This window comes from Dendrobates tinctorius, unplaced genomic scaffold (assembly GCF_039654945.1).
Source record: "Dendrobates tinctorius isolate UK_male_01 unplaced genomic scaffold, ASM3965494v1 ptg000353l, whole genome shotgun sequence".
Taxonomy (NCBI): domain Eukaryota; kingdom Metazoa; phylum Chordata; class Amphibia; order Anura; family Dendrobatidae; genus Dendrobates; species Dendrobates tinctorius.
In genome coordinates, this window is record NW_027362019.1 from 1,533,880 (window position 1) to 1,559,220 (window position 25,341).

General features: G+C 52.5%; 1 protein-coding gene across 9 annotated transcripts in view; it reads left to right on the forward strand.

Annotated features, from left to right (window-relative positions):
* Positions 1 to 25,341, forward strand: part of TPM2 (tropomyosin 2) — a 103,928-nt gene that overhangs the window by 38,705 nt on the left and 39,882 nt on the right. The window contains exon 1 of one of the 9 annotated variants that reach the window (XM_073562497.1): positions 19,426 to 19,547. The exons of 4 other annotated variants lie outside the window; for them this stretch is intronic. In XM_073562497.1, the coding sequence (XP_073418598.1) occupies positions 19,449 to 19,547 (99 nt within the window). In that variant the 5' untranslated portion in view covers positions 19,426 to 19,448. Of the gene's footprint in view, positions 1 to 19,425; positions 19,548 to 25,341 lie in introns of those variants that run through there. 4 more of the 9 variants (XM_073562496.1, XM_073562495.1, XM_073562494.1 and 1 more) reach the window with 4 other exon arrangements.

Sequence of the window (25,341 nt, forward strand, 5' to 3'; positions counted from 1 at the left end):
TGTATATTTCCCCATCCTTGGCTACTTCCTGATATATATTTCCCCATCCTGGGTTCCTTCCTGGTATATATGTCTCCATCCTCCATTACAGATAGAATACCAGCTGCCTGCTTCTTCCCTAAATAGTTCTTGCATAATTTGGAGGTGTGCTTTGGGTCATTGTCCTGTTGTAGGATGAGATTGGCTCCAATCAAGCGCTGTCCACAGGGTATGGCATGGCGTTGCAAAATGGAATGATAGCCTTCCTTATTCAAAATCCCTTTTACCTTGTACAAATCTCCCACTTTAGCAGCACCAAAGCAACCCCAGACCATCACATTACCTCCACCATGCTTGACAGATGGCGTCAGGCACTCTTCCAGCATCTTTTCAGTTGTTCTGCATCTCACAAATGTTCTTCTGTGTGATCCAAACACCTCAAACTTGGGTTCGTCTGTCCATAACACTTTTTTCAATCTTCCTCTGTCCAATGTCTGTGTTCTTTTGCCCATATTAATCTTTCTCCTTCGTCTCATTGGGGGACACAGAGACTGTGGGTGTGTGCTTCTGCCGTCTGGAGGCCGACACTAAGTGTACAAAAAAAGAGTTAGCTCCTCCTCCGCCGCATACACCCTCGCCCCTAGGCCGGGCGTAACTCAGTTTTTGCTTAGTGTCTGATGGAGGCACACGCAGTCTGGAGTTCCAGACTAGATTTTTTTTTTTTTTTTTTTCCCTTCCCTTTTTTCTATGAAGATAAGATAGGGGCGACGGATCCTATAGAGAGGATCCGATCTCCCCAAATCACCAACGGGCGACCACGTGTGAGTAACCCTCCACGTGTCCTCTCCCGCACCGAGGACAGAGCCCACCCCCCCCCCCCCCCCCTTGCACGGCGGATGGTCCTGCTCACCTTTTAATATATGGGGGATCCGCTCCTGGAGCGCACCGCAAGTTGGCGCTGGTGAGTAGCGGTAGCTAGGGCGTTGCACCCGGGCTCCGCACGCCGCGTGTATCGGAGCCGCTGCAAACGCGCGAAGCCGCGCGCCGACTTCCGGTGGTAGCCGGAAGTCCCGCCCGCTGACTTCCGGTGGTAGCCGGAAATCCCGCCCGCTGACGCGGCGGTGGCGGCGGCGAATGCGGAGACGCGCGATATAGGTTCCGGAGAGACTTCCGCCCTAACACCTCGCATCCACGCAGGGGTACTGCGGACAGGAGCCGGTGGGTGAGTGTAACTCCGTTTGGAGAACCACGCTGCTTGTCAGGGAAGAGGTTACCCTCCTCCTCCTTCTACTCTGCCTTCAGCCTGTGCAAGTATGTCTGCCAAAGGGAAAGCTCACTCTTTCCTTTACGCGGTTTGCGTGTCCTGTGGGGTCAGGCTGCCAAAGGCACAGGCGGGTAAATATTGTGAAGCCTGTGAGTCGGAGCGCGCCCAGGAGCCCCCCACTGTTTCTGAACCCAGGGGTCAGGACCCCCCGGAATGGGCGGTGTCCTTATCGCAGTCTATGCTGTCCCTTACAAGGGCAATTGAATCCCTTCAGGGCCCGGGCAGGAACAGGGAGGGGGGTCTGCCAGCGGAAGAGAGCTCGTCCTCGTCTCAGGACCCTCCAACCATTAGAGGTCGCTCCAGTACCAGGCAAGCTCATATCAAGAGGGTTCGTTCCCCGTCGGCCGGACCCTCCGGGGCTTCGGCGGCGGGTATTAGGGCATCCCGTTCCCCGTCACTGAGCTCTGGGAGCGATCAGGATGAAGGAGAGGAGGAAGAGGCCTGGAATCTAGAAAGTCTGGGGTTCCAGGATTCGGTGGACAGTCTCATTGAGGCAGTCAACCAGACATTAGAGATCGAGGACGATGTGCCCACAGTCTCAGGTCACAAGGTCTCTTTTAAGAAATCCAGGCGACCACATAGAAGATTTGCCACGCATCCGGAGTTTGAGGAGCTAGTCCAGAAACATAGAGATCACCCGGATAAGCGTTTTGCTATGCAAAAAGCGCTGCAGGCAAAGTATCCGTTTCCCCCTGAGCTCCATAAGGCTTGGGTAGAGTCGCCAGTAGTGGACCCTCCGGTATCACGTTTAGCATCAAGATCGCTATTGTCGATACCCAGTGTTTCCTCTATAAAGGACCCAACTGATCGCCTCATGGACGGGCTTGCCCGCTCGGTATATGAGGCAGCAGGGTCGGCTCTGGCCCCCTCCTTTGCGGCGACTTGGGTGGCTAAGGCCATGGTTTCGTGGGGGGACGCTCTGTATAAGGCCCTCCAGGACAGGGATCTCCCCGCGGAGGTCTTAGAGGTGGCAAATCAGATGTCAGGAGCAAGTGATTATCTTGTCAGCGCCTCACTGGACGCGGCCGAGTGCTCGGCGGTGGCGGCGGCGAATGCGATCGCCATTAGGCGTGCATTATGGCTGAGACTGTGGAAAGCGGATTCTATCTCTAAAAAATCCTTAACCTCATTGCCGTTTCAGGGCAATCGACTGTTCGGTGAGAAGCTGGATAGGCTTATCTCAGAAGCCACAGGGGGGAAAAGTAGTTTCCTTCCGCAGCAGAGAAGTTGCCCGGCTTTCAGGCAAACGCAAAGGCGTTTTCGACCCTTTCGTAGCCCCTGGGGGGGGACTTCGGCCAGGGCGTACTCCTCCGCAAACGATGGCCAAAGTAGGGAAAAACAAGTCTCTTACAGGGCCAATCCGCTGGGTAGAGGCCGAGGCCATTTACCCAGAGCGAAGGGGGCCAAGCCCCAAAAGCCTCCAGCTAAATGACTGGAGGCACTCCGTACCTACGGACGACAGAGTGGGCGGACGCCTACTAAGGTTCAGCCACGTTTGGGTCGCAGTGACACGCGACACTTGGGTGGCAGAACTTGTATCGTCCGGGTACAAGATAGAGTTTGTCGGACGGCCACCTCAGCGATTCTTCCGTTCGCGACTTTCCAAAACAGATTCGCAGGCGGAGAGTTTGTTACAGGCTGTAACATCGCTACAGCACAAAGGGGTCATCGCCCCAGTGCCGCAGGGCGAAGAGTCGCAGGGGTTTTACTCCAATCTTTTTTCGGTCCCCAAAAAAGACGGGACTGTAAGGCCGGTTCTGGATCTAAAGATCCTAAACAGATTCATCAGGGTCAGGCGATTCCGGATGGAATCCCTCCGCTCGGTCATTGCAGCCATGGATCCAGGGGAATTCCTGGCCTCAATCGATGTGCAGGATGCATATCTGCATATTCCGATATTCCCCCCACACCAGAGGTTCCTGCGATTTGCGATCGGAGGACGTCACTTCCAATTCGTGGCTCTGCCCTTCGGTCTGGCCACTGCCCCCAGAGTCTTTACAAAGATAATGGCGGTGGTTATGGCCATCCTGCATGCACGGGGCATAACGGTGTTACCTTACCTGGACGACCTTTTGGTAAAGGGGCCGTCGTTTCAGGAGTGCCAGGACAATGTCAGTATTACTCTGGATACCCTGGCCCGTCTGGGCTGGCTGATCAATTGGAGCAAGTCGTCTTTGGTTCCAGCCCAAAAAATCGTGTTCCTGGGCATGATTTTCGACACCTCCCGGGGGCTGGTGATCCTCCCTCAGGACAAGGCGCAAAAAATCAAGCAAGGGATACGGAACCTTCTACAGCCGGGCTCCAGATCCATCCGGTATGGCATGAGTGTTTTGGGCAGAATGGTGGCGGCGATAGAAGCAATCCCGTTTGCCCAGTTCCATCTCCGTCCGCTTCAGCATGCGCTCTTGACAGCATGGGACCGGAGGCTGCTGTCTCTCAGTCATCGGTGCAAGTTGTCTCCGCTGGTACGGGGTTCACTCCGGTGGTGGACTCGCGACTCGTCTCTGGTCCAGGGGAAACCCTTTCCCCCGGAACAATGGTTGGTGGTGACGACCGATGCAAGCCTGCAAGGTTGGGGAGCAGTTTTTCCAGAGTCACATAGCCCAGGGGCGGTGGTCCGTTCAGGAGATAGTTCTCCCGATCAACATTCTGGAGATACGGGCAATACGATTGGCCCTACAACATTTCCAGTGTTTCCTGAGACACCGGCCGGTGCGCATCCAGACGGACAATGCTACAGCAGTAGCATATGTCAACCATCAAGGGGGCACGCGCAGCCAGGCAGCCATGCGCGAGGTCGGACTGGTACTACGTTGGGCGGAGAAGAACCGCGTGGTAATTTCAGCGGTGCACATTCCAGGAGTCGAAAACTGGGCGGCAGATTTTCTCAGCCGACAGGGGGTCGCGGCAGGGGAATGGTCCCTGCACCCCGAGATCTTTCAGCAGATCTGCCAACGGTGGGGGACACCAGACGTGGACCTTATGGCATCCAGAGAGAATGCCAAAGTACTAAGGTTTGTCGCTCGATCCCTCGATCCGCAGGCAATCGCAGCAGACGCGCTGGTGCTCCCGTGGAGCCAGTTTCGTCTCCCGTACTTGTTCCCCCCGCTGCCGCTGCTTCCAAGAGTTATCAGGAAAATAAGGAGAGAGAAGGTTCCAGCAATTCTGCTGGCCCCAGACTGGCCCCGGCGGGCCTGGTACGCAGATCTGGTCCAATTAGTGGTGGACGTACCCTGGCGTCTTCCAAATCGGCCGGGTTTACTGTCCCAAGGGCCGATCTGCCATCCGAACTTAGGGGCCCTGTGTTTGACGGCGTGGCCATTGAATCTTGGCTGTTAACACAGGCAGGATTCAGACGCGATGTGGCGGCCACGATGGTGAGTGCCCGAAAGCCTTCCTCGGCGAGGGTGTATCATCGAACTTGGGAAGTTTTCTTCCGTTGGTGTAGGGATCGTGAAGTGGCTCCTCTGGTTTTTTCGATCCCCAACGTACTGGCTTTTCTACAGGCAGGGCTGGACGCAGGGTTGGCCCCGAGTTCCCTCAGAACGCAAATCTCGGCCCTGTCGGTACTTTTCCAACGAAAAGTCGCTTCCGTCTGGCAGGTTAGGACGTTTATGCAGGGGGTCGCACATTTAGTACCCCCCTATAAGGCGCCGACGGAATCATGGGACCTGAACTTGGTGCTCAGAGCCCTTCAGGAGGCCCCTTTCGAACCATTGCAAGAGGTCTCCTTACCTTACCTGTCCAGAAAGGTCGTTTTTCTAGTAGCCATAACGTCTATTAGGCGGGTTTCGGAATTGGCGGCCTTATCTTGTAAACCACCGTTCCTAACCTTTTATAAGGATAAGGTAGTTTTAAGGCCAGCTCCCCCCTTCTTGCCGAAGGTTGTGTCTGCATTTCATATCAACGAAGACATCGTTTTACCCTCGTTTTGCCCGGCACCGGTGCACAGGGTAGAGAAGGCTTTACACACCCTGGATCTGGTAAGAGCTCTTAGGAGGTATGTGACAAGGACGGCGCCATTCCGCCAGACAGACGCTCTATTCGTGGTTCCAGAGGGACGGCGGAAGGGGCTCGCTGCGTCCAGAGCGACTTTGGCCAGATGGGTTCGCCTGACGGTCCAAGAAGCTTATCAAATCAGTGGCATGCCGGTTCCGGCAGGGATCAAGGCTCACTCGGCACGGGCAGTGGGTGCCTCATGGGCACTACGACACCAGGCTTCAGCGGAGCAGGTATGCAAAGCAGCTACCTGGTCCAGTTTACATACGTTTGTCAAACATTATAACGTACATACCCAGGCATCCTCGGATGCAAGCCTGGGAAGAAAGATTCTCCAGGCAGCAGTTGCGCACCTCTAATCAGGGGCGCAAATTAGCAGGGATTGGGTGAGCTAAGATCCCGCCCAGAGGACTGCTTTAGGACGTCCCACAGTCTCTGTGTCCCCCAATGAGACGAAGGAGAAACATGGATTTTTGTGAGTACTCACCGTAAAATCCTTTTCTCCGAGACGCTCATTGGGGGACACAGCACCCACCCTATCAGCCAGTTGGCATTTACTTATTTTGAGTTTTACAAATCCTTGTACAAGGTTTAGGGTGGCCCCCTTTTTCAGACATATAGTTTCTTGCCTGAGTTTAAGTCGCGTTCTCCTACTGCTTATGCACTAAACTGAGTTACGCCCGGCCTAGGGGCGAGGGTGTATGCGGCGGAGGAGGAGCTAACTCTTTTTTTGTACACTTAGTGTCGGCCTCCAGACGGCAGAAGCACACACCCACAGTCTCTGTGTCCCCCAATGAGCGTCTCGGAGAAAAGGATTTTACGGTGAGTACTCACAAAAATCCATGTTTTCCTTTTATTAGCCAGTCTCAGATATGGCTTTTTCTTTGTCACTCTGCCCTGAAGGCCAGCATCCTGGAGTAGCCTCTTCACTGTAGACGTTGATTCTGGCGTTTTGCGTGTACTATTTAATGAAGCTGCCAGTTCAGGGCCTGTGAGGCGTCGATTTCTCAAATTACAAACTCTAATGTACTTGTCTTGTTGCTCAGTTGTGCAGCAGGGCCCCCCACTTCTCTTTCTACTCTGGTTAGAGTCTGTTTTTGCTCTCCTCTGAAGAGAGTAGTTCGCACCGTTGTAAGAAATCTTCAGTTTCTTGGCAATTTCTCGCATGGAATAGCCTTCATTTCTAAGAACAAGAATAGACTGTCAAGTTTCACATGAAAGTTCTTTTTTTTTTCTGGCCATTTTGAGACTTTAATGGAACCAACAAATATAATACTCCAGATTCTCAACTAGCTCAATGGAAGGTCAGGTTTATAGCTTCTCTAATCAGCCAAACTGTTTTCAGCTGTGCTAACATACAGTACTTGCACAAGGGTTTTCAAGGGTATTCTAACCATCCATTAGCCTTCTTACACAGTTAGCAAACACAAAGTACCATAAGAACACTGGAGTAATGGTTGTTGGAAATGGGCCTCTATACACCTATGAAGATATTGAATTACAAACCAGACTTTTGCAGCTAGAAAAGTCATTTACCCCATTAACAATGTATAGAGTGTATTTCTGAATCATTTAATGTTAGCTTCATTGGAAAAAACTGCTTTTCTTTCAAAAATAAGGAAATTTCTAAGTGACCCTAAACTTTTGAACGGTAGTGTATGTCTCCCATCCTTGGTTCCTTACTGGTATATATGCCCCCATCCTTGGTTCGTTCCTGGTATATATTTCCCCATCCTGGGCTCATTCCTGGTATATATGTCTCCATTCTGGGCTCCTTCCTGGTATATATGCCCCCATCCTTGGTTCGTTCCTGGTATATATTTCCCCATCCTGGGCTCATTCCTGGTATATATGTCTCCATTCTGGGCTCCTTCCTGGTATATATGTCTCCAACCTTGCTTCCTTCCTGGTATATATGTCTCTATCCTTGGTTCCTTCCTGGTATATATGTCTCCATCCTTGGCTCCTTCCTGGTATATATGTCTCCATCCTTGGTTCCTTCCTGGTATATATGTCTCCATCCTTGGTTCCTTCCTGGTATATATGTCTCCATCCTTGGTTCCTTCCTGGTATATATGTCTCCATCCTTGGCTCCTTCCTGGTATATATGTCTCCATCCTTGGCTCCTTCCTGGTATATATGTCTCCATCCTTGGCGCCTTCCTGGTATATATGTCTCTATCCTGGCCTCCTTCCTGGTATATATGTATCCATCCTTGGCTCCTTCCTAGTATATATGTCTCCATCCTTGGCTCCTTCCTAGTATATATGTCTCCATCCTTGGCTCCTTCCTGGTATTTATGTCTCCGTCCTTGGCTCCTTCCTGGTATATATGTCTCCATCCTTGGCTCCTTCCTAGTATATATGTCTCCATCCTTGGTTCCTTCCTGGTATGTATTTCCCCGTCCTTGGTTCCTTCCTGGTATGTATTTCCCCATCCTTGGTTCCTTCCTGGTATATATGTCTCCATCCTTGGCTCTTTCCTGGTATGTATTTCCCCATCCTGGGTTCCTTCTTGGTATATATGTCTCCATCCTGGGTTCCCTCCTGGTATATATGTCTCTATCTTGGCCTCCTTCCTGGTATATATGTCTCCATCCTTGGCTCCTTCCTAGTATATATGTCTCCATCCTTGGCTCCTTGCTGGTATATATGTCCCCATCCATGGCTCCTTCCTGGAATTTATGTCTCCTTCCTTGGCTCCTTCCTGGTATATATGTCTCCTTCCTTGGCTCTTTCCTAGTAGATTTGTCTCCATCCTGGGCTCCTTTCTGGTGTATATGTCTCCATCCTTGGCTCCTTGCTGGTATATATGTCCCCATCCATGGCTCTTTCCTGGTATGTATGTCTCCATCCTTGGTTCCTTCCTGGTATATATGTCTCCAACCTTGCTTCCTTCCTGGTATATATGTCTCTATCCTTGGTTCCTTCCTGGTATATATGTCTCCATCCTTGGCTCCTTCCTGGTGTATATGTCTCCATCTTTGGCTCCTTCCTGGTATATATGTTCTCCATCCTTGGCGCCTTCCTGGTATATATGTCTCTATCCTGGCCTCCTTCCTGGTATATATGTCTCCATCCTTGACGCCTTCCTAGTATATATGTCTCCAACCTTGCCTCCTTCCTGGTATATATGTCTCCATCCTTGGTTCCTTCCTGGTATATATGTCTCCATCCTTGGTTCCTTCCTGGTATATATGTCTCCATCCTTGGTTCCTTCCAGGTATATATGTCTCCATCCTTGGTTCCTTCCTGGTATATATGTCTCCATCCTTGGCTCCTTCCTGGTATATATGTCTCCATCCTTGGCTCCTTCCTGGTATATATGTCTCCATCCTTGGCGCCTTCCTGGTATATATGTCTCTATCCTGGCCTCCTTCCTGGTATATATGTCTCCATCCTTGGCTCCTTCCTAGTATATATGTCTCCATCCTTAGCTCCTTCCTAGTATATAAGTCTCCATCCTTGGCTCCTTCCTGGTATTTATGTCTCCGTCCTTGGCTCCTTCCTGGTATATATGTCTCCGTCCTTGGCTCCTTCCTAGTATATATGTCTCCATCCTTGGTTCCTTCCTGGTATGTATTTCCCCGTCCTTGGTTCCTTCCTGGTATGTATTTCCCCATCCTTGGTTCCTTCCTGGTATATATGTCTCCATCCTTGGCTCTTTCCTGGTATGTATTTCCCCATCCTGGGTTCCTTCTTGGTTTATATGTCTCCATCCTGGGTTCCCTCCTGGTATATATGTCTCTATCTTGGCCTCCTTCCTGGTATATATGTCTCCATCCTTGGCTCCTTCCTAGTATATATGTCTCCATCCTTGGCTCCTTGCTGGTATATATGTCCCCATCCATGGCTCCTTCCTGGAATTTATGTCTCCTTCCTTGGCTCCTTCCTGGTATATATGTCTCCTTCCTTGGCTCTTTCCTAGTAGATTTGTCTCCATCCTGGGCTCCTTTCTGGTGTATATTTCCCCATCCTTGGCTACTTCCTGATATATATTTCCCCATCCTGGGTTCCTTCCTGGTATATATGTCTCCATCCTTGGCTCTTTCCTGGTATATATTTCCCCATCTTGGGGTCCTTCCTAGTATGTATGTCTTCATTCTGGGCTCCTTCCTGGTATATATGTCTCCATCCTTGGCTCATTCCTGGTATATATGTCTCCATCCTGGGCTTCTTCCTGGTATGTATGTCTCCATCCTTGGTTCCTTCCTGGTATATATGTCCTCATCCTGGGATACTTTCTGGTATATATGTCTCCATCCTGGGTTTCTTCCTGGTATATATGTCTCCATCCTGGGTTCCTTCCTGGTATATATGTCTCCATCCTTGGTTCCTTCCTGGTATGTATTTCCCTGTCCTTGGTTCCTTCCTGGTATGTATTTCCCCATCCTTGGTTCCTTCCTGGTATATATGTCTCCATCCTTGGCTCTTTCCTGGTATGTATTTCCCTATCCTGGGTTCCTTCTTGGTATATATGTCTCCATCCTGGGTTCCCTCCTGGTATATATATCTACATCCTGGGCTCCTTCCTAGTATATATGTCTCCATCCTTGGCTCCTTCCTGATATATATGTATCCATCCTTGGTTCCTTCCTGGTATATATGTCTCCAACCTTGCTTCCTTCCTGGTATATATGTCTCTATCCTTGGCTCCTTCCTGGTATATATGTCTCCATCCTTGGCTCCTTCCTGGTATATATGTTCTCCATCCTTGGCACCTTCCTGGTATATAGGTCTCTATCCTGGCCTCCTTCCTGGTATATATGTCTCTATCCTGGCCTCCTTCCTGGTATATATGTCTCCATCCTTGACTCCTTCCTAGTATATATGTCTCCAACCTTGCCTCCTTCCTGGTATATATGTCTCCATCCTTGGTTCCTTCCTGGTATATATGTCTCCATCCTTGGTTCCTTCCTGGTATATATGTCTCCATCCTTGGTTCCTTCCAGGTATATATATCTCCATCCTTGGTTCCTTCCTGGTATATATGTTTCCATCCTTGGCTCCTTCCTGGTATATATGTCTCCATCCTTGGCTCCTTCCTGGTATATATGTCTCCATCCTTGGCGCCTTCCTGGTATATATGTCTCTATCCTGGCCTCCTTGCTGGTATATATGTCTCTATCCTGGCCTCCTTCCTTGTATATATGTCTCCATCCTTGGCTCCTTCCTAGTATATATGTCTCCATCCTTGGCTCCTTCCTGGTATATATGTCTCCGTCCTTGGCTCCTTCCTGTTATATATGTCTCCATCCTTGGCGCCTTCCTGGTATATATGTCTCTATCCTGGCCTCCTTCCTGGTATATATGTCTCCATCCTTGGCTCCTTCCTAGTATATAAGTCTCCATCCTTTGTTCCTTCCTGGTATATATATTCCCATCCTGAGTTCCTTCCTGGTATATATGTCCTCATCCTTGGCTCCTTCCTAGTATATATGTCCTCATCCTTAGTTCCTTCCTGGTATATATGGCTCCATCCTTGGTTCCTTCCTGGTATATATCTCCATCCTGATCTCCTTCCTAGTATATATGTCCTCATCCTGGGCTCCTTCCTATTATATATGTCCTCATCCTTAGTTCCTTCCTGGTATGTATGGCTCCATCCTTGGTTCCTGGTATATATGGCTCCATCCTTGGTTCCTTCCTGGTATATATGTTTCCATCCTGGGTTACTTCGTGATATATATGTCCCCATCCTTGGTTCCTTCCTGATATATGTCTCCATCCTTGGCTCCTTCCTGGTATATGTGTCTCCATCCTGGTCTCCATCCTGGTCTCCTTCCTAGTATATATGTCCTCATCCTGGGCTCCTTCCTGGCATATATGTCCTCATCCTTGGTTCCTTCCTGGTACATACATGGCTCCATCCTTGGCTTCTTCCTGGTATATATGTCTTTCCTGGTATATATGTCTCCATCCTTGGCTCCTTTCTGGTATATATTTCTCCATCCTTGGTTCCTTCCTGGTATATATGTCTCCATCCTTGGCTCCTTCCTGGTATATATGTCCTTCCTAGTATATATGTCTATCCTTGCCTCCTTCCTGGTATATATGGCCTCATCCTTGGTTCCTTCCTAGTATATATGTTTCCATCCTGGGTTACTTTGTGATATATATGTCCCCATCCTTGGTTCCTTCCTGATATATGTCTCCATCCTTGGCTCCTTCCTGGTATATGTGTCTCCATCCTGGTCTCCATCCTGGTCTACTTCCTAGTATATATGTCCTCATCCTGGGCTCCTTCCTGGCATATATGTCCTCATCCTTGGTTCCTTCCTGGTACATATATGGCTCCATCCTTGGTTTCTTCCTGGTATATATGTCCCCATCCTTGGCTTCTTCCTGGTATATACAGTATGTCCTTCCTGGTATATATGTCTCCATCCTTGGCTCCTTTCTGGCATATATGTCTCCATCCTGGGCTCCTTCCTGGTATATATGTCTCCATCCTTGCCTCCTTCCTGGTATATATGTCTCCATCCTTGCCTCCTTCCTGGTATATATGTCCTCATCCTTGGTTCCTTCCTAGTAAATTTGTCTCCATCCTTGGTTCCTTCCTGGTATATATGTCCCCATCCTTGGCTCCTTCCTGGCATATATATGTCTTTCTCTGGTATATATGTCTCCATCCTTGGCTCCTTTCTGGTATATATGTCTCCATCCTTGGTTCCTTCCTAGTATATATGTCTCCATCCTTGGTTCCTTCCTGGTATATATGTCCCCATCCTTGGCTCCTTCCTGGTTGGTATATATGTCTCCATCCTTGCCTCCTTGTATATATGTCCTTATCCTTGGTTCCTTCCTAATATATATGTCTCCATCCTTGGTTCCTTCCTGGTATATATGTCCCCATCCTTGGCTCCTTCCTGGTATATACACTCACTGGCCACTTTATTAGGTACACCATGCTAGTAAGGGGTTGGACCCCCTTTTGCCTTCAGAACTGCCTCAATTCTTCGTGGCAGAGATTCAACAAGGTGCTGGAAGCATTCCTCAGAGATTTTGGACCATATTGACATGATGGCATCACACAGTTGGCGCAGATTTGTCGGCTGCACATCCCTGATGCGAATCTCCCGTTCCACCACATCCCAAAGATGCTCTATTGGATTGAGATCTGGTGACTGAGGAGGCCATTTGAGTACAGTGAACTCATTGTCATGTTCAAGAAACCAATCTGAGATGATTCGAGCTTTATGACATGGCGCATTATCCTGCTGAAAGTAGCCATCAGATGCCTGTTCTTAGATGAGAGGAGTGGTACGCAGTGTGGTCTTCTGCTGCTGTAGCCCATCTGCCTCAAAGTTCGACGCACTGTGCGTTCAGAGATGCTCTTCTGCCTACCTTGGTTGTAACGGGTGGCAATTTGAGTCACTGTTGCCTTTCTATCAGCTCGAACCAGTCTGCCCATTCTCCTCTGACCTCTGGCATCAACAAGGCATTTCCGGCCACAGAGCTGCCGCTCACTGGATTTTTTTTCTTTTTCGGACCATTCTCTGTAAACCCTAGAGATGGTTGTGCGTGAAAATCCCAGTAGATCAGCAGTTTCTGAAATACTCAGACCAGCCCTTCTGGCACCAACAATCATGCCACGTTCAAAGGCACTCAAATCACCTTTCTTCCCCATACTGATGCTCGGTTTGAACTGCAGGAGATTGTCTTGACCATGTCTACATGCCTAAATGCACTGAGTTGCCGCCATGTGATTGGCTGATTAGAAATTAAGTCTTAACACACAGTTGGACAGGTGTACCTAATAAAGTGGCCAGTGAGTGTATATCCTTCCTGGTATGTATATATGTCTCCATCCTTGCCTCCTTCCTGGTATATATGTCCTCATCCTTGGTTCCTTCCTAGTATATAGGTCTCCATCCTTGGCTCCTTCCTGGTATATATGTCCTTCCTGGTATATATGTCTCCATCCTTGGTTCCTTCCTGGTATATATGTCTCCATCCTGGGCTCCTTCCTGGTATATATGTCCTCATCCTTGGTTCCTTCCAAGTATGTATGTCTCCATTCTGGGCTCCTTCCTGGTATATATGTCTCCATCCTTGGCTCCTTCCTGGTATATATGTCTCCATCCTTAGCTCCTTCCTGGTATATATGTCCTCATGCTTGGTTCCTTGCTAGTATATAAGTCTCCATCCTTGGTTCCTTCCTGGTATATATATCCCCATCCTTGGCTTCTTCCTGGTATATATGTCCTTCCTGGTATATATGTCTCCATCCTTGGTTCCTTTCTGGTATATATGTCTCCATCCTTGGTTCCTTCCTGGTATATATGTCTCCATCCTGGGTTCCTTCCTGGCATATTTGTCTCCATCCTGGGCTCCTTCCTGTTATATATGTCTCCATCCTTGGCTCCTTCCTGGTATATATGTCTCCATCCCTGCCTCCTTCCTGGTATATATGTCCTCATCCTTGGTTCCTTCCTAGAATATTTGTCTCCATCCTTGGTTCCTTCCTGGTATATTTGTCCCCATCCTTGGCTCCTTCCTGGTATATATATGTCTTTCCTGGTATATATGTCTCCATCCTTGGCTCCTTTCTGGTATATATGTCTCCATCCTTGGTTCCTTCCTAGTATATATGTCTCCATCCTTGGTTCGTTCCTGGTATATATGTCCCCATCCTTGGCTCCTTCCTGGTATATATGTCCTCATCCTTGGTTCCTTCCTGGTATATATATCCCCATCCTTGGCTCCTTCCTGGTATATATGTCCTCATCCTTGGTTCCTTCCTGGTATATATATCCCCATCCTTGGCTTCTTCCTGGTATGTATGTCCTTCCTGGTATATATGTCTCCATCCTTGGCTCCTTCCTGGTATATATATCTCCATCCTTGCCTCCTTCCTGGTATATATGTCCTCATCCTTGGTTCCTTCCTAGTATATTTGTCTCCATCCTTGGTTCCTTCCTGGTATATTTGTCCCCATCCTTGGCTCCTTCCTGGTATATATATGTCTTTCCTGGTATATATGTCTCCATCCTTGGCTCCTTTCTGGTATATATGTATCCATCCTTGGTTCCTTCCTGGTATATATGTCCCTATCCTTGGCTCCTTTCTGGTATATATGTCCTCATCCTTGGTTCCTTCCTAGTATATATGTCTCCATCCTTGGTTCCTTCCTGGTATATATGTCTCCATCCTTGCCTCCTTCCTGGTATATATGTCCTCATCCTTGGTTCCTTCCTAGTATATATGTCTCCATCCTTGGTTCCTTCCTGGTATATACCGTATGTCCCCATCCTTGGCTCCTTCCTGGTATATTTGTCCTTCCTGGTATATATGTCTCCATCCTTGCCTCCTTCCTGGTATATATGTCCATCCTCCAGTCATTACACTGGCTACCCATCCACTCCAGAATTCAGTATAAACTTATTACCCTCACTCACAAAGCCCTCCATGGCTCAGCACCACCCTACATCTCCTCCCTTGTTTCAGTATACCACCCTACCCGCGCCCTCCGTTCTGCTGATGACCTGAGATTAGCATCCTCAATAGTCAGAACCTCCCACTCCCGTCTCCAAGACTTTACACGTGCCGCGCCAATTCTTTGGAATGCACTTCCCAGGTCAATACGATTAGTCCCCAATACCCACAATTTTAAGCGTGTCCTGAAAACGCATTTATTCAGACTGGCCTACCACCCCAACACATTAACCTAATCTATCCCTGTGTGGCAGAGCCAAAAGTTTTACCATAACCAGGTTCCCTGCATCATGTTCCCACATGCTTTATGCCTCCATTAGCCCTCTGTGTCTGTACTGTTACACACTTAACATTATGACTGGTCCATACAATCAGGGTAACTGTTACCACCCACCTTTCGTGTCTCCCTCTTTCCTCATAGACTGTAAGCTTGCGAGCAGGGCCCTCACTCCTCTTGGTATTTGTTATAATCTACTGTATGTGATTATTGTTATGCTGTAATGTCTATTGTCTGTACAAATCCCCTCTGAAATGTAAAGTGCTGCGGAATATGTCGGCGCTATAAAAATAAAATTTATTATTATTATTATTATCCTTGGTTCCTTCCTAGTATATATGTCTCTACCCTTGGCTCCTTTCTGGTATATATGTATCCATCCTTCGTTCCTTCCTGGTATTTATGTCTCCATCCTGGGCTCCTTCCTAGTATATATGGCTCCATCCTGGGCTCCTTCCTGGTATAAGTCTCTATCCTAGGTTCCTTCCTAGTATATATGTCTCCATCCTTGGTTCCTTCATAGTATATATGTCTCCATCCTTGGCTCCTTTCTGGTATACATGTCCCCATCCTTGGCTCCTTTCTGGTATATATGTATAAATCCTTCGTTCCTTCCTGGTATTTATGTCTCCATCCTGGGCTCCTTCCTGGTATATATGTCTCCATCCTTGCCTCCTTCCTGGTATATATGTCCTCATACTTGGTTCCTTCCTAGTATATATGTCTCCATCCTTGGTTCCTTCCTGGTATATATGTCCCCATCCTTGGCTCCTTCCTGGTATATATGTCCTTCCTGGTATATATGTCTCCATCCTTGCCTCCTTCCTGGTATATATGTCCTCATCCTTGGTTCCTTCCTAGTATATATGTCTCTACCCTTGGTTCCTTCCTGGTATATATGTCCCCATCCTTTGCTCCTTCCTGGTATATATGTCCTTCCTGGTATATATGTCTCCATCCTTGGCTCCTTCCTGGTATATATGTCCTTCCTGGTATATATGTCTCCATCCTTGCCTCCTTCCTGGTATATATGTCCTCATCCTTGGTTCCTTCCTAGTATATATGTCTCTACCCTTGGCTCCTTCCTGGTATACATGTCCCCATCCTTGGTTCCTTCCTAGTATATATGTCTCCATCCTTCGTTCCTTCCTGGTATATATGTCTTCATCCTGGGCTCCTTCCTGGTATATATGCCCCCGTTCTGCTGTTCTCTAACGCATACATATAAACATTGTTCTCCCCATCCCCACTCCGATGTGCGGACGCCTCGTCCGTAGACAGTGCGGTGGCCGGCAGCTGACGCCGGTGTGCCTGCTGTGGGTGATGTGTGACGTCACTGCTATGCGCTACCTGCTGACGTCAGCGGCCTCTGATTGCCCGGTGGTCTTTTTTGATGTACAGGGAGTCAGCGGAGTGTATGGCATCGGCAGGCTCCCTTCCTGCACACGCTTGGTCATGTTCACACTATCTGCGACTGTGACCGCTACGCCCCTGTCCCTGATATAAGAATGGATCCGCACATGTACAGTTATGGCATATGCACATTCATAGATATATACACAGAAATATACACACACCTAGATCCATATATACAGGTATGCAGCGGTAGACTGTGAGCCCGCGAGGACAGGGCCCTCTCTCCTCTATACCAGTCTAGACCTGTGGTTGATATGTAACCCGTCCACATTAGCAGCACCGCGGAATCAAAGATGCTCAAAAAAGACATTATGATATGTATATATATTATATCATTACATATTTTGTGGATGACATACTCGGGAATCAGGTGCGCGTGTGCAAGTCTCAGTTGCCAAGCCATACATACACACACGTACATACACATATATACACACACACACACGAACATACACATACATACATATACATACACACACACATACACACATATATATATACACACACACACACACATACATACACACATACACACACACACGTACACACACACATACGCACATACACACACACACACGTACACATACATACACACACGTACATACACATATATACACATACACACACGTACACACACACATACACACACATACATATACATACACACACATACACACATACAAACATATACACAGACATACACATAGTCACAGAAGTGCAGGGGAGGCACACGGTAGTGGAGGCACACGGTAGTGGAGAGCAGGGGAGGCACACGGTAGTGGAGGGCAGGGGAGGCACACGGTAGTGGAGGGCAGGGGAGGCACACGGTAGTGGAGGGCAAGGGAGGCACACGGTAGTGGAGGGCAGGGGAGGCACACGGTAGTGGAGGGCAGGGGAGGCACACGGTAGTGGAGGGCAGGGGAGGCACACGGTAGTATAGAGCAGGGGAGGCACACGGTAGTGGAGGGCAAGGGAGGCACACGGTAGTGGAGGGCAAGGGAGGCACACGGTAGTGGAGGGCAGGGGAGGCATACGGTAGTGGTAGGGCAGGGGAGGCACACAGTATAGAGCAGGGGAGGCACACGGTAGTGGAGGGCAGTGGAGGCACACGGTAGTGGAGGGCAGGGGAGGCACACGGTAGTGGAGGACAGGGGAGGCACACGGTAGTGGTAGGGCAGGGGAGGCACACGGTAGTATAGAGCAGGGGAGGCACACGGTAGTGGAGGGCAGGGGAGGCACACGGTAGTGGAGGGCAGGGGAGGCACACGGTAGTGGTAGGGCAGGGGAGGCACACGGTAGTATAGAGCAGGGGAGGCACACGGTAGTGGAGGGCAGGGGAGGCACACGGTAGTGGAGGGCAGGGGAGGCACACGGTAGTGGAGGGCAGGGGAGGCACACGGTAGTGTAGGGCAGGGGAGGCACACGGTAGTGGACGGCAGTGGAGGCACACAGTAGTATAGAGCAGGGGAGGCACACGGTAGTGGAGGGCAGGGGAGGCACACGGTAGTATAGAGCAGGGGAGGCACACGGTAGTGGAGGGCAGGGAAGGCACACGGTAGTATAGGGCAGGGGAGGCACACGGTAGTGGAGGGCAGGGGAGGCACACGGTAGTATAGAGCAGGGGAGGCACACGGTAGTATAGAGCAGGGGAGGCACACGGTAGTGGAGGGCAGTGGAGGCACACGGTAGTGGAGGGCAGGGGAGGCACACGGTAGTGGAGGGCAGGGGAGGCACACGGTAGTATAGGGCAGGGGAGGCACACGGTAGTGGAGGGCAGGGGAGGCACACGGTAGTATAGAGCAGAGGAGGCACACAGTAGTGGAGGGCAAGGGAGGCACACGGTAGTGGAGGGCAAGGGAGGCACACGGTAGTGGAGGGCAGGGGAGGCATACGGTAGTGGTACGGCGGGGAGGCACACGGTAGTATAGAGCAGGGGAGGCACACGGTAGTGGAGGGCAGTGGAGGCACACGGTAGTGGAGGGCAGGGGAGGCACACGGTAGTGGAGGACAGGGGAGGCACACGGTAGTGATAGGGCAGGGGAGGCACACGGTAGTATAGAGCAGGGGAGGCACACGGTAGTGGAGGGCAGTGGAGGCACACGGTAGTGGAGGGCAGGGGAGGCACACGGTTGTGGAGGACAGGGGAGGCACACGGTAGTGGTAGGGCAGGGGAGGCACACGGTAGTATAGAGCAGGGGAGGCACATGGTAGTGGAGGGCAGTGGAGGCACACGGTAGTGGAGGGCAGGGGAGGCACACGATAGTGGAGGGCAGGGGAGGCAGACGGTAGTGGAGGACAGGGGAGGCACACGGTAGTGGTAGGGCAGGGGAGGCACACGGTAGTGGAGGGCAGGGGAGGCAGACGGTAGTGGAGGACAGGGGAGGCACACGGTAGTGGTAGGGCAGGGGAGGCACACGGTAGTGGAGGGCAGTGGAGGCACACGGTAGTGGAGGGCAGTGGAGGCACACGGTAGTGGAGGACAGGGGAGGCACACGGTAGTGGTAGGGCAGGGGAGGCACACGGTAGTGGTAGGGCAGGGGAGGCACACGATAGTGGAGGGCAGGGGAGGCAGACGGTAGTGGAGGACAGGGGAGGCACACGGTAGTGGTAGGGCAGGGGAGGCACACGGTAGTGGAGGGCAGGGGAGGCAGACGGTAGTGGAGGACAGGGGAGGCACACGGTAGTGGTAGGGCAGGGGAGGCACACGGTAGTGGAGGGCAGTGGAGGCACACGGTAGTGGAGGACAGGGGAGGCACACGGTAGTGGAGGGCAAGGGAGGCACACGGTAGTGGAGTGCAGGGGTTGAACCCTTTGCAGTTCTCCTCATCTTCTGGGGCAGCTCCTGTGCCTGTGGAGTCTGCAGCCTGATTCGGGGCTATGGCAGTGACTGGTGGAGAGGGGGCCTGACTATTGCGGGGAGTGAGTGGTGCTGAGGGCATTATGTCTATAGATGGAATGATGAGAATTGAGTGACTCCTTATACTGAGTGTACAGGAGGGGAGGGGTGGAGAGGAGGATGATGGGGGTGGTCATTACATCACGGAGGAAGATCGCAGCCTGGAGAGGACACAGATGTGCTCTGGTGACTACAGCTGCTGCTGAGACACAAGATGAGGTACAGACTGGTGGCACCTGGGGAGCGATGAAGGGCAGCTGGTGGAGGGGTGAGGAGGAGAGAGAGGCACCTGGTGGGGGAGGTGAGGAGGAGAGAGGGGCACCTGGTGGGGGAGGTGAGGAGGAGAGAGGGGCACCTGGTGGAGGGGTGAGGAGGAGAGAGAGACACCTGGTGGGGGAGGTGAGGAGGAGAGAGGGGCACCTGGTGGAGGAGGTGAGGAGGAGAGAGGGGCACCTGGTGGAGGAGGTGAGGAGGAGAGAGAGACACCTGGTGGAGGAGGTGAGGAGGAGAGAGGGGCACCTGGTGGAGGAGGTGAGGAGGAGAGAGAGACACCTGGTGGGGGAGGTGAGGAGGAGAGAGGGGCACCTGGTGGGGGAGGTGAGGAGGAGAGAGAGGCACCTGGTGGGGGAGGTGAGGAGGAGAGAGGGGCACCTGGTGGAGGGGTGAGGAGGAGAGAGAGAGACACCTGGTGGAGGAGGTGAGGAGGAGAGAGGGGCACCTGGTGGAGGAGGTGAGGAGGAGAGATAGGCACCTGGTGGGGGAGGTGAGGAGGAGAGAGGGGCACCTGGTGGAGGAGGTGAGGAGGAGAGAGGGGCACCTGGTGGAGGAGGTGAGGAGGAGAGAGGGGCACCTGGTGGAGGAGGTGAGGAGGAGAGAGGGGCACCTGGTGGAGGAGGTGAGGAGGAGAGAGGGGCACCTGGTGGAGGAGGTGAGGAGGAGAGAGGGGCACCTGGTGGAGGAGGTGAGGAGGAGAGAGAGGCACCTGGTGGGGGAGGTGAGGAGGAGAGAGGGGCACCTGGTGGAGGAGGTGAGGAGGAGAGAGGGGCACCTGGTGGAGGAGGTGAGGAGGAGAGAGAGGCACCTGGTGGGGGAGGTGAGGAGGAGAGAGGGGCACCTGGTGGAGGAGGTGAGGAGGAGAGAAGGTCACCTGGTGGAGGGGTGAGGAGGAGAGAGGGGCACATGGTGGAGGGGTGAGGAGGAGAGAGAGGCACCTGGTGGGGGGGTGAGGAGGAGAGAGGGGCACCTGGTAGAGGAGGTGAGGAGGAGAGAGGGGCACCTGGTGGGGGAGGTGAGGAGGAGAGAGGGGCACCTGGTGGGGGGAGGTGAGGAGGAGAGAGAGGCATCTGGTTGAGGAGGTGAGGAGGAGAGAGGGGCATCTGGTGGGGAAGGTGAGGGGGAGAGAGGGGCACATGGTGGAGGGGTGAGGAGGAGAGAGAGGCACCTGGTGGGGGGGGTGAGGAGGAGAGAGGGGCACCTGGTAGAGGAGGTGAGGAGGAGAGAGGGGCACCTGGTTGAGGAGGTGAGGAGGAGAGAGGGGCATCTGGTAGAGGAGGTGAGGAGGAGAGAGGGGCACCTGGTGGGGGAGGTGAGGAGGAGAGAGAGGCATCTGGTAGAGGAGGTGAGGAGAAGAGAGGCACCTGGTGGAGAGGTGAGAGAGGCACCTGGTGGAGGAGGTGAGGAGGAGAGAGAGGCACCTTGTGGGGGAGGTGAGGAGGAGAGAGAGGCACCTTGTGGGGGAGGTGAGGAGGAGAGAGGGGCACCTGGTGGAGGAAGTGAGGAGAGAGGGGCACCTGGTGGAGGAGGTGAGGAGGAGAGAGAGGCACCTTGTGGGGGAGGTGAGGAGGAGAGAGGGACACCTGGTGGAGGGGTGAGGAGAAGAGAGAGGCACCTGGTGGGGGAGGTGAGGAGGAGAGAGGGGCACCTGGTGGAGGAGGTGAAGAGGAGAGAGGCATCTGGTGGAGGAGGTGAGGAGAAGAGAGGGGCACCTGGTGGAGGAGGTGAGGAGGAGAGAGAGGCACCTTGTGGGGGAGGTGAGGAGGAGAGAGGGACACCTGGTGGAGGGGTGAGGAGAAGAGAGAGGCACCTGGTGGGGGAGGTGAGGAGGAGAGAGGGGCACCTGGTGGGGGAGGTGAGGAGGAGAGAGGGGCACCTGGTGGAGGAGGTGAAGAGGAGAGAGGCACCTGGTGGAGGGGTGAGGAGAAGAGAGAGGCAACTCGTGGGGGAGGTGATAAGACGAGAGGGGCACAGCTATCACTGTGTTATCTGTGGTATTACATTGGACAACAGGTGACATCTACCTCACCTTCTCGGTATCGCTCTGCTCTGCTACCTCTGTGTGCGCACGTGGTCATTTATTCACATGTGGTGTAAGGTATTGCGGGTCCAGTAGGTGCTTTCTTGTTCCTCTGCTATTTATTCTGGTGCGCTTTCTTGCATTGCCGGTCACTGCACTCTTTCCTTGTTCTGATGGTGCTCTGTCTTGTATTACTGATCAAAGTGATCTTTCATTATTCCGCAGGTGCTCTCTCCTGTGTATTGACGCTCTCTGCACACTCTCCTCGTTCTGCTAATACGCTCTCCTGTGTCGCCGCTCTCTGCGCGCTCTCCTCGTTCTGCCAATACGCTCTCCTGTGTCGCCGGTCTCTGCACGCTCTCCTCGGTCTGCTAATACTCTCTCCTATGTCGCCGGTCTCTGCACGCTCTCCTCGATCTGCTAATACTCTCTCCTGTGTCGCCGCTCTCTGCACGTTCTCCTCGTTCTGCTAATACGCTCTCCTGTGTCGCCGGTCTCTGCACGCTCTCCTCGTTCTGCTAATACTCTCTCCTGTGTCGCCGCTCTCTGCACGCTCTCCTCGTTCTGCTAATACGCTCTCCTGTGTCGTCGCTCTCTGCACGCTCTCCTCGTTCTGCTAATACTCTCTCCTGTGTCGCCGGTCTCTGCACGCTCTCCTCGTTCTGCTAATATGCTCTCCTGGGTCGCCGCTCTCTGCACGCTCTCCTCGTTCTGCTAATACTCTGTCCTGTGTCGCCGCTCTCTGCACGCTCTCCTCGTTCTGCTAATACGCTCTCCTGTGTTGCCGCTCTCTGCACGTTCTCCTCGTTCTGCTAATATGCTCTCCTGGGTCGCCGCTCTCTGCACGCTCTCCTCGTTCTGCTAATACTCTCTCCTGTGTCGTCGCTCTCTGCACGCTCTCCTCGTTCTGCTAATACGCTCTCCTGTGTCGCCGCTCTCTGCACGCTCTCCTCGTTCTGCTAATACTCTCTCCTGTGTCGCAGCTCTCTGTACGTTCTCCTCGTTCTGCTAATACGCTCTCCTGTGTCGCCGGTCTCTGCACGCTCTCCTCGTTCTGCTAATACTCTCTCCTGTGTCGCCGGTCTCTGCACACTCTCCTCGTTCTGCTAATATGCTCTCCTGGGTCGCTGCTCTCTGCGCGCTCTCCTCGTTCTGCTAATACTCTCTCCTGTGTCGCCGCTCTCTGCACGCTCTCCTCGTTCTGCTAATACTCTCTCCTGTGTCGCCGGTCTCTGCACACTCTCCTTGTTCTGCTAATACTCTCTCCTGTGTCGCCGGTCTCTGCACACTCTCCTTGTTCTGCTAATACTCTCTCCTGTGTCGCCGGTCTCTGCACACTCTCCTTGTTCTGCTAATACTCTCTCCTGTGTCGCCGCTCTCTGCACGCTCTCCTCGTTCTGCTAATACGCTCTCCTGTGTCGCCGCTCCCTGCACATTCTCCTCGTTCTGCTAATACTCTCTCCTGTGTCGCCGCTCTCTGCACGCTCTCCTCGTTTTGCTAATACTCTCTCCTGTGTCGCCCCTCTCTGCACGCTCTCATTCTGCTAATACTCTCTCCTGTGTCGCCGCTTCCTGCACGTTCTCCTCGTTCTGCTAATATGCTCTCCTGGGTCGCCGCTCTCTGCACGCTCTCCTCGTTCTGCTAATATGCTCTCCTGGGTCGCCGGTCTTTGCACGCTCTCCTCCTTCTGCTAATACGCTCTCCTGTGTTGCCGCTCTCTGCACATTCTCCTCGTTCTGCTAATACTCTCTCCTGTGTCGCCGCTCTCTGCACGCTCTCCTCCTTCTGCTAATACGCTCTCCTGTGTCGCCCCTCTCTGCACGCTCTCCTCCTTCTGCTAATACGCTCTCCTGTGTCGCCGCTCTCTGCACGCTCTCCTCGTTCTGCTAATACTCTCTCCTGTGTCGCCGCTCTCTGCACGCTCTCCTCCTTCTGCTAATACGCTCTCCTGTGTCGCCGCTCTCTGCACGTTCTCCTCGTTCTGCTAATATGCTCTCCTGGGTCGCCGCTCTCTGCACGCTCTCCTCGTTCTGCTAATACTCTCTCCTGTGTCGCCGCTCTCTGCACGCTCTCCTCGTTCTGCTAATATGTTCTCCTGGGTCGCCGGTCTCTGCACGCTCTCCTCGTTCTCCAGGTTCTTTTTGAAGGTTTCCATGGTAAGCGAGAGTCTGATATGTTGGGGTAGAGACTTCCAGAGTAGGGGGGATGTGCGGGAGAAATCTTGTATGAGATTGTAGGAAGAGGAGATAAGAGGAGAATAGAGAAGGAGATCTTGTGAGGATCGGAGATTGTGTGCAGGTAAGTACCGGGAGACGAGGTCACAGATGTATGGAGGAGACAGGTTGTGGATGGCTTTGTATGTCATGGTTAGGGTTTTGAAATGGAGTCTCTGGGTAATGGGGAGCCAGTGCAGGGATTGAAAGAGGGGAGAGGCCGGGGAATAGCGGGGGGACAGGTGGATGATTGACAGAGGGGAGCGGCCGGAGAATAGCGGGGGGACAGGTGGATGATTGACAGAGGGGAGCTGACGGGGAATAGCGGGGGGACAGGTGGATGATTGACAGAGGGGAGCTGACGGGGAATAGCGGGGGGACAGGTGGACGATTGACAGAGGGTAGAGGTCGGGGAGTATCGGGGGGACAGGTGGATGATTGGCAGCTGGGAGAGGCCAGGGAATAGCGGGGGGACAGGTGGACGATTGACAGAGGGGAGAGACCGGGGAATAGCGGGGGGACAGGTGGATGATTGACAGAGGGGAGAGGCCGGGGAATAGCGGGGGGACAGGGAGGATGATTGACAGAGGGAAAAGGCCTGGGAATAGCGGGGGGACAGGTGGATGATTGACAGAGGGGAGCGGCCGGAGGGGGGACAGGTGGATGATTGACAGAGGGGAGCAGCCGGAGAATAGCGGGGGGACAGGTGGATGATTGACAGAAGGGAGAGGCCGGGGAATAGCGGGGGGACAGGTGGATGATTGACAGAGGGGAGCGGCCGGAGGGGGGACAGGTGGATGATTGACAGAGGGGAGCGGCCGGAGAATAGCGGGGGGACAGGTGGATGATTGACAGAGGAGAGAGGCCGGGGAATAGCGGGGGGACAGGTGGATGATTGACAGAGAGGAGAGGCCGGGGAATAGCGGGGCTACAGGTGGATGGATGATTGACAGAGGGAAGCGGCTGGGGAAAAGCGGGGGGACAGGTGGATGATTGACAGAGGGGAGAGGCCGGGGAATAGCGGGGGGACAGGGAGGATGATTGACAGAGGGGAGAGGCCGGGGAATAGCGGGGGGACAGGTGGATGATTGACAGAGGGGAGCGGCCGGAGAATAGCGGGGGGACAGGTGGATGATTGACAGAAGGGAGAGGCCGGGGAATAGCGGGGGGACAAGTGGGTGATTGACAGAAGGGAGCGGCCGGGAAATAGCGGGGCTACAGGTGGATGGATGATTGACAGAGGGAAGCGGCCTGGGAAAAGCGGGGGGACAGGTGGATGATTGACAGAGGGGAGCGGCCGGAGAATAGCGGGGGGACAGGTGGATGATTGACAGAAGGGAGAGGCCGGAGAATAGCGGGGGGACAGGTGGATGATTGACAGAGGGGAGAGACCGGGGAATAGCAGGGGGACAGGTGGATGATTGACAGAGGGGAGAGGCTGGGGAATAGCGGGGGGACAGGTGGATGATTGATAGAAGAGATAGGCCGGGGAATAGCGGGGGGACA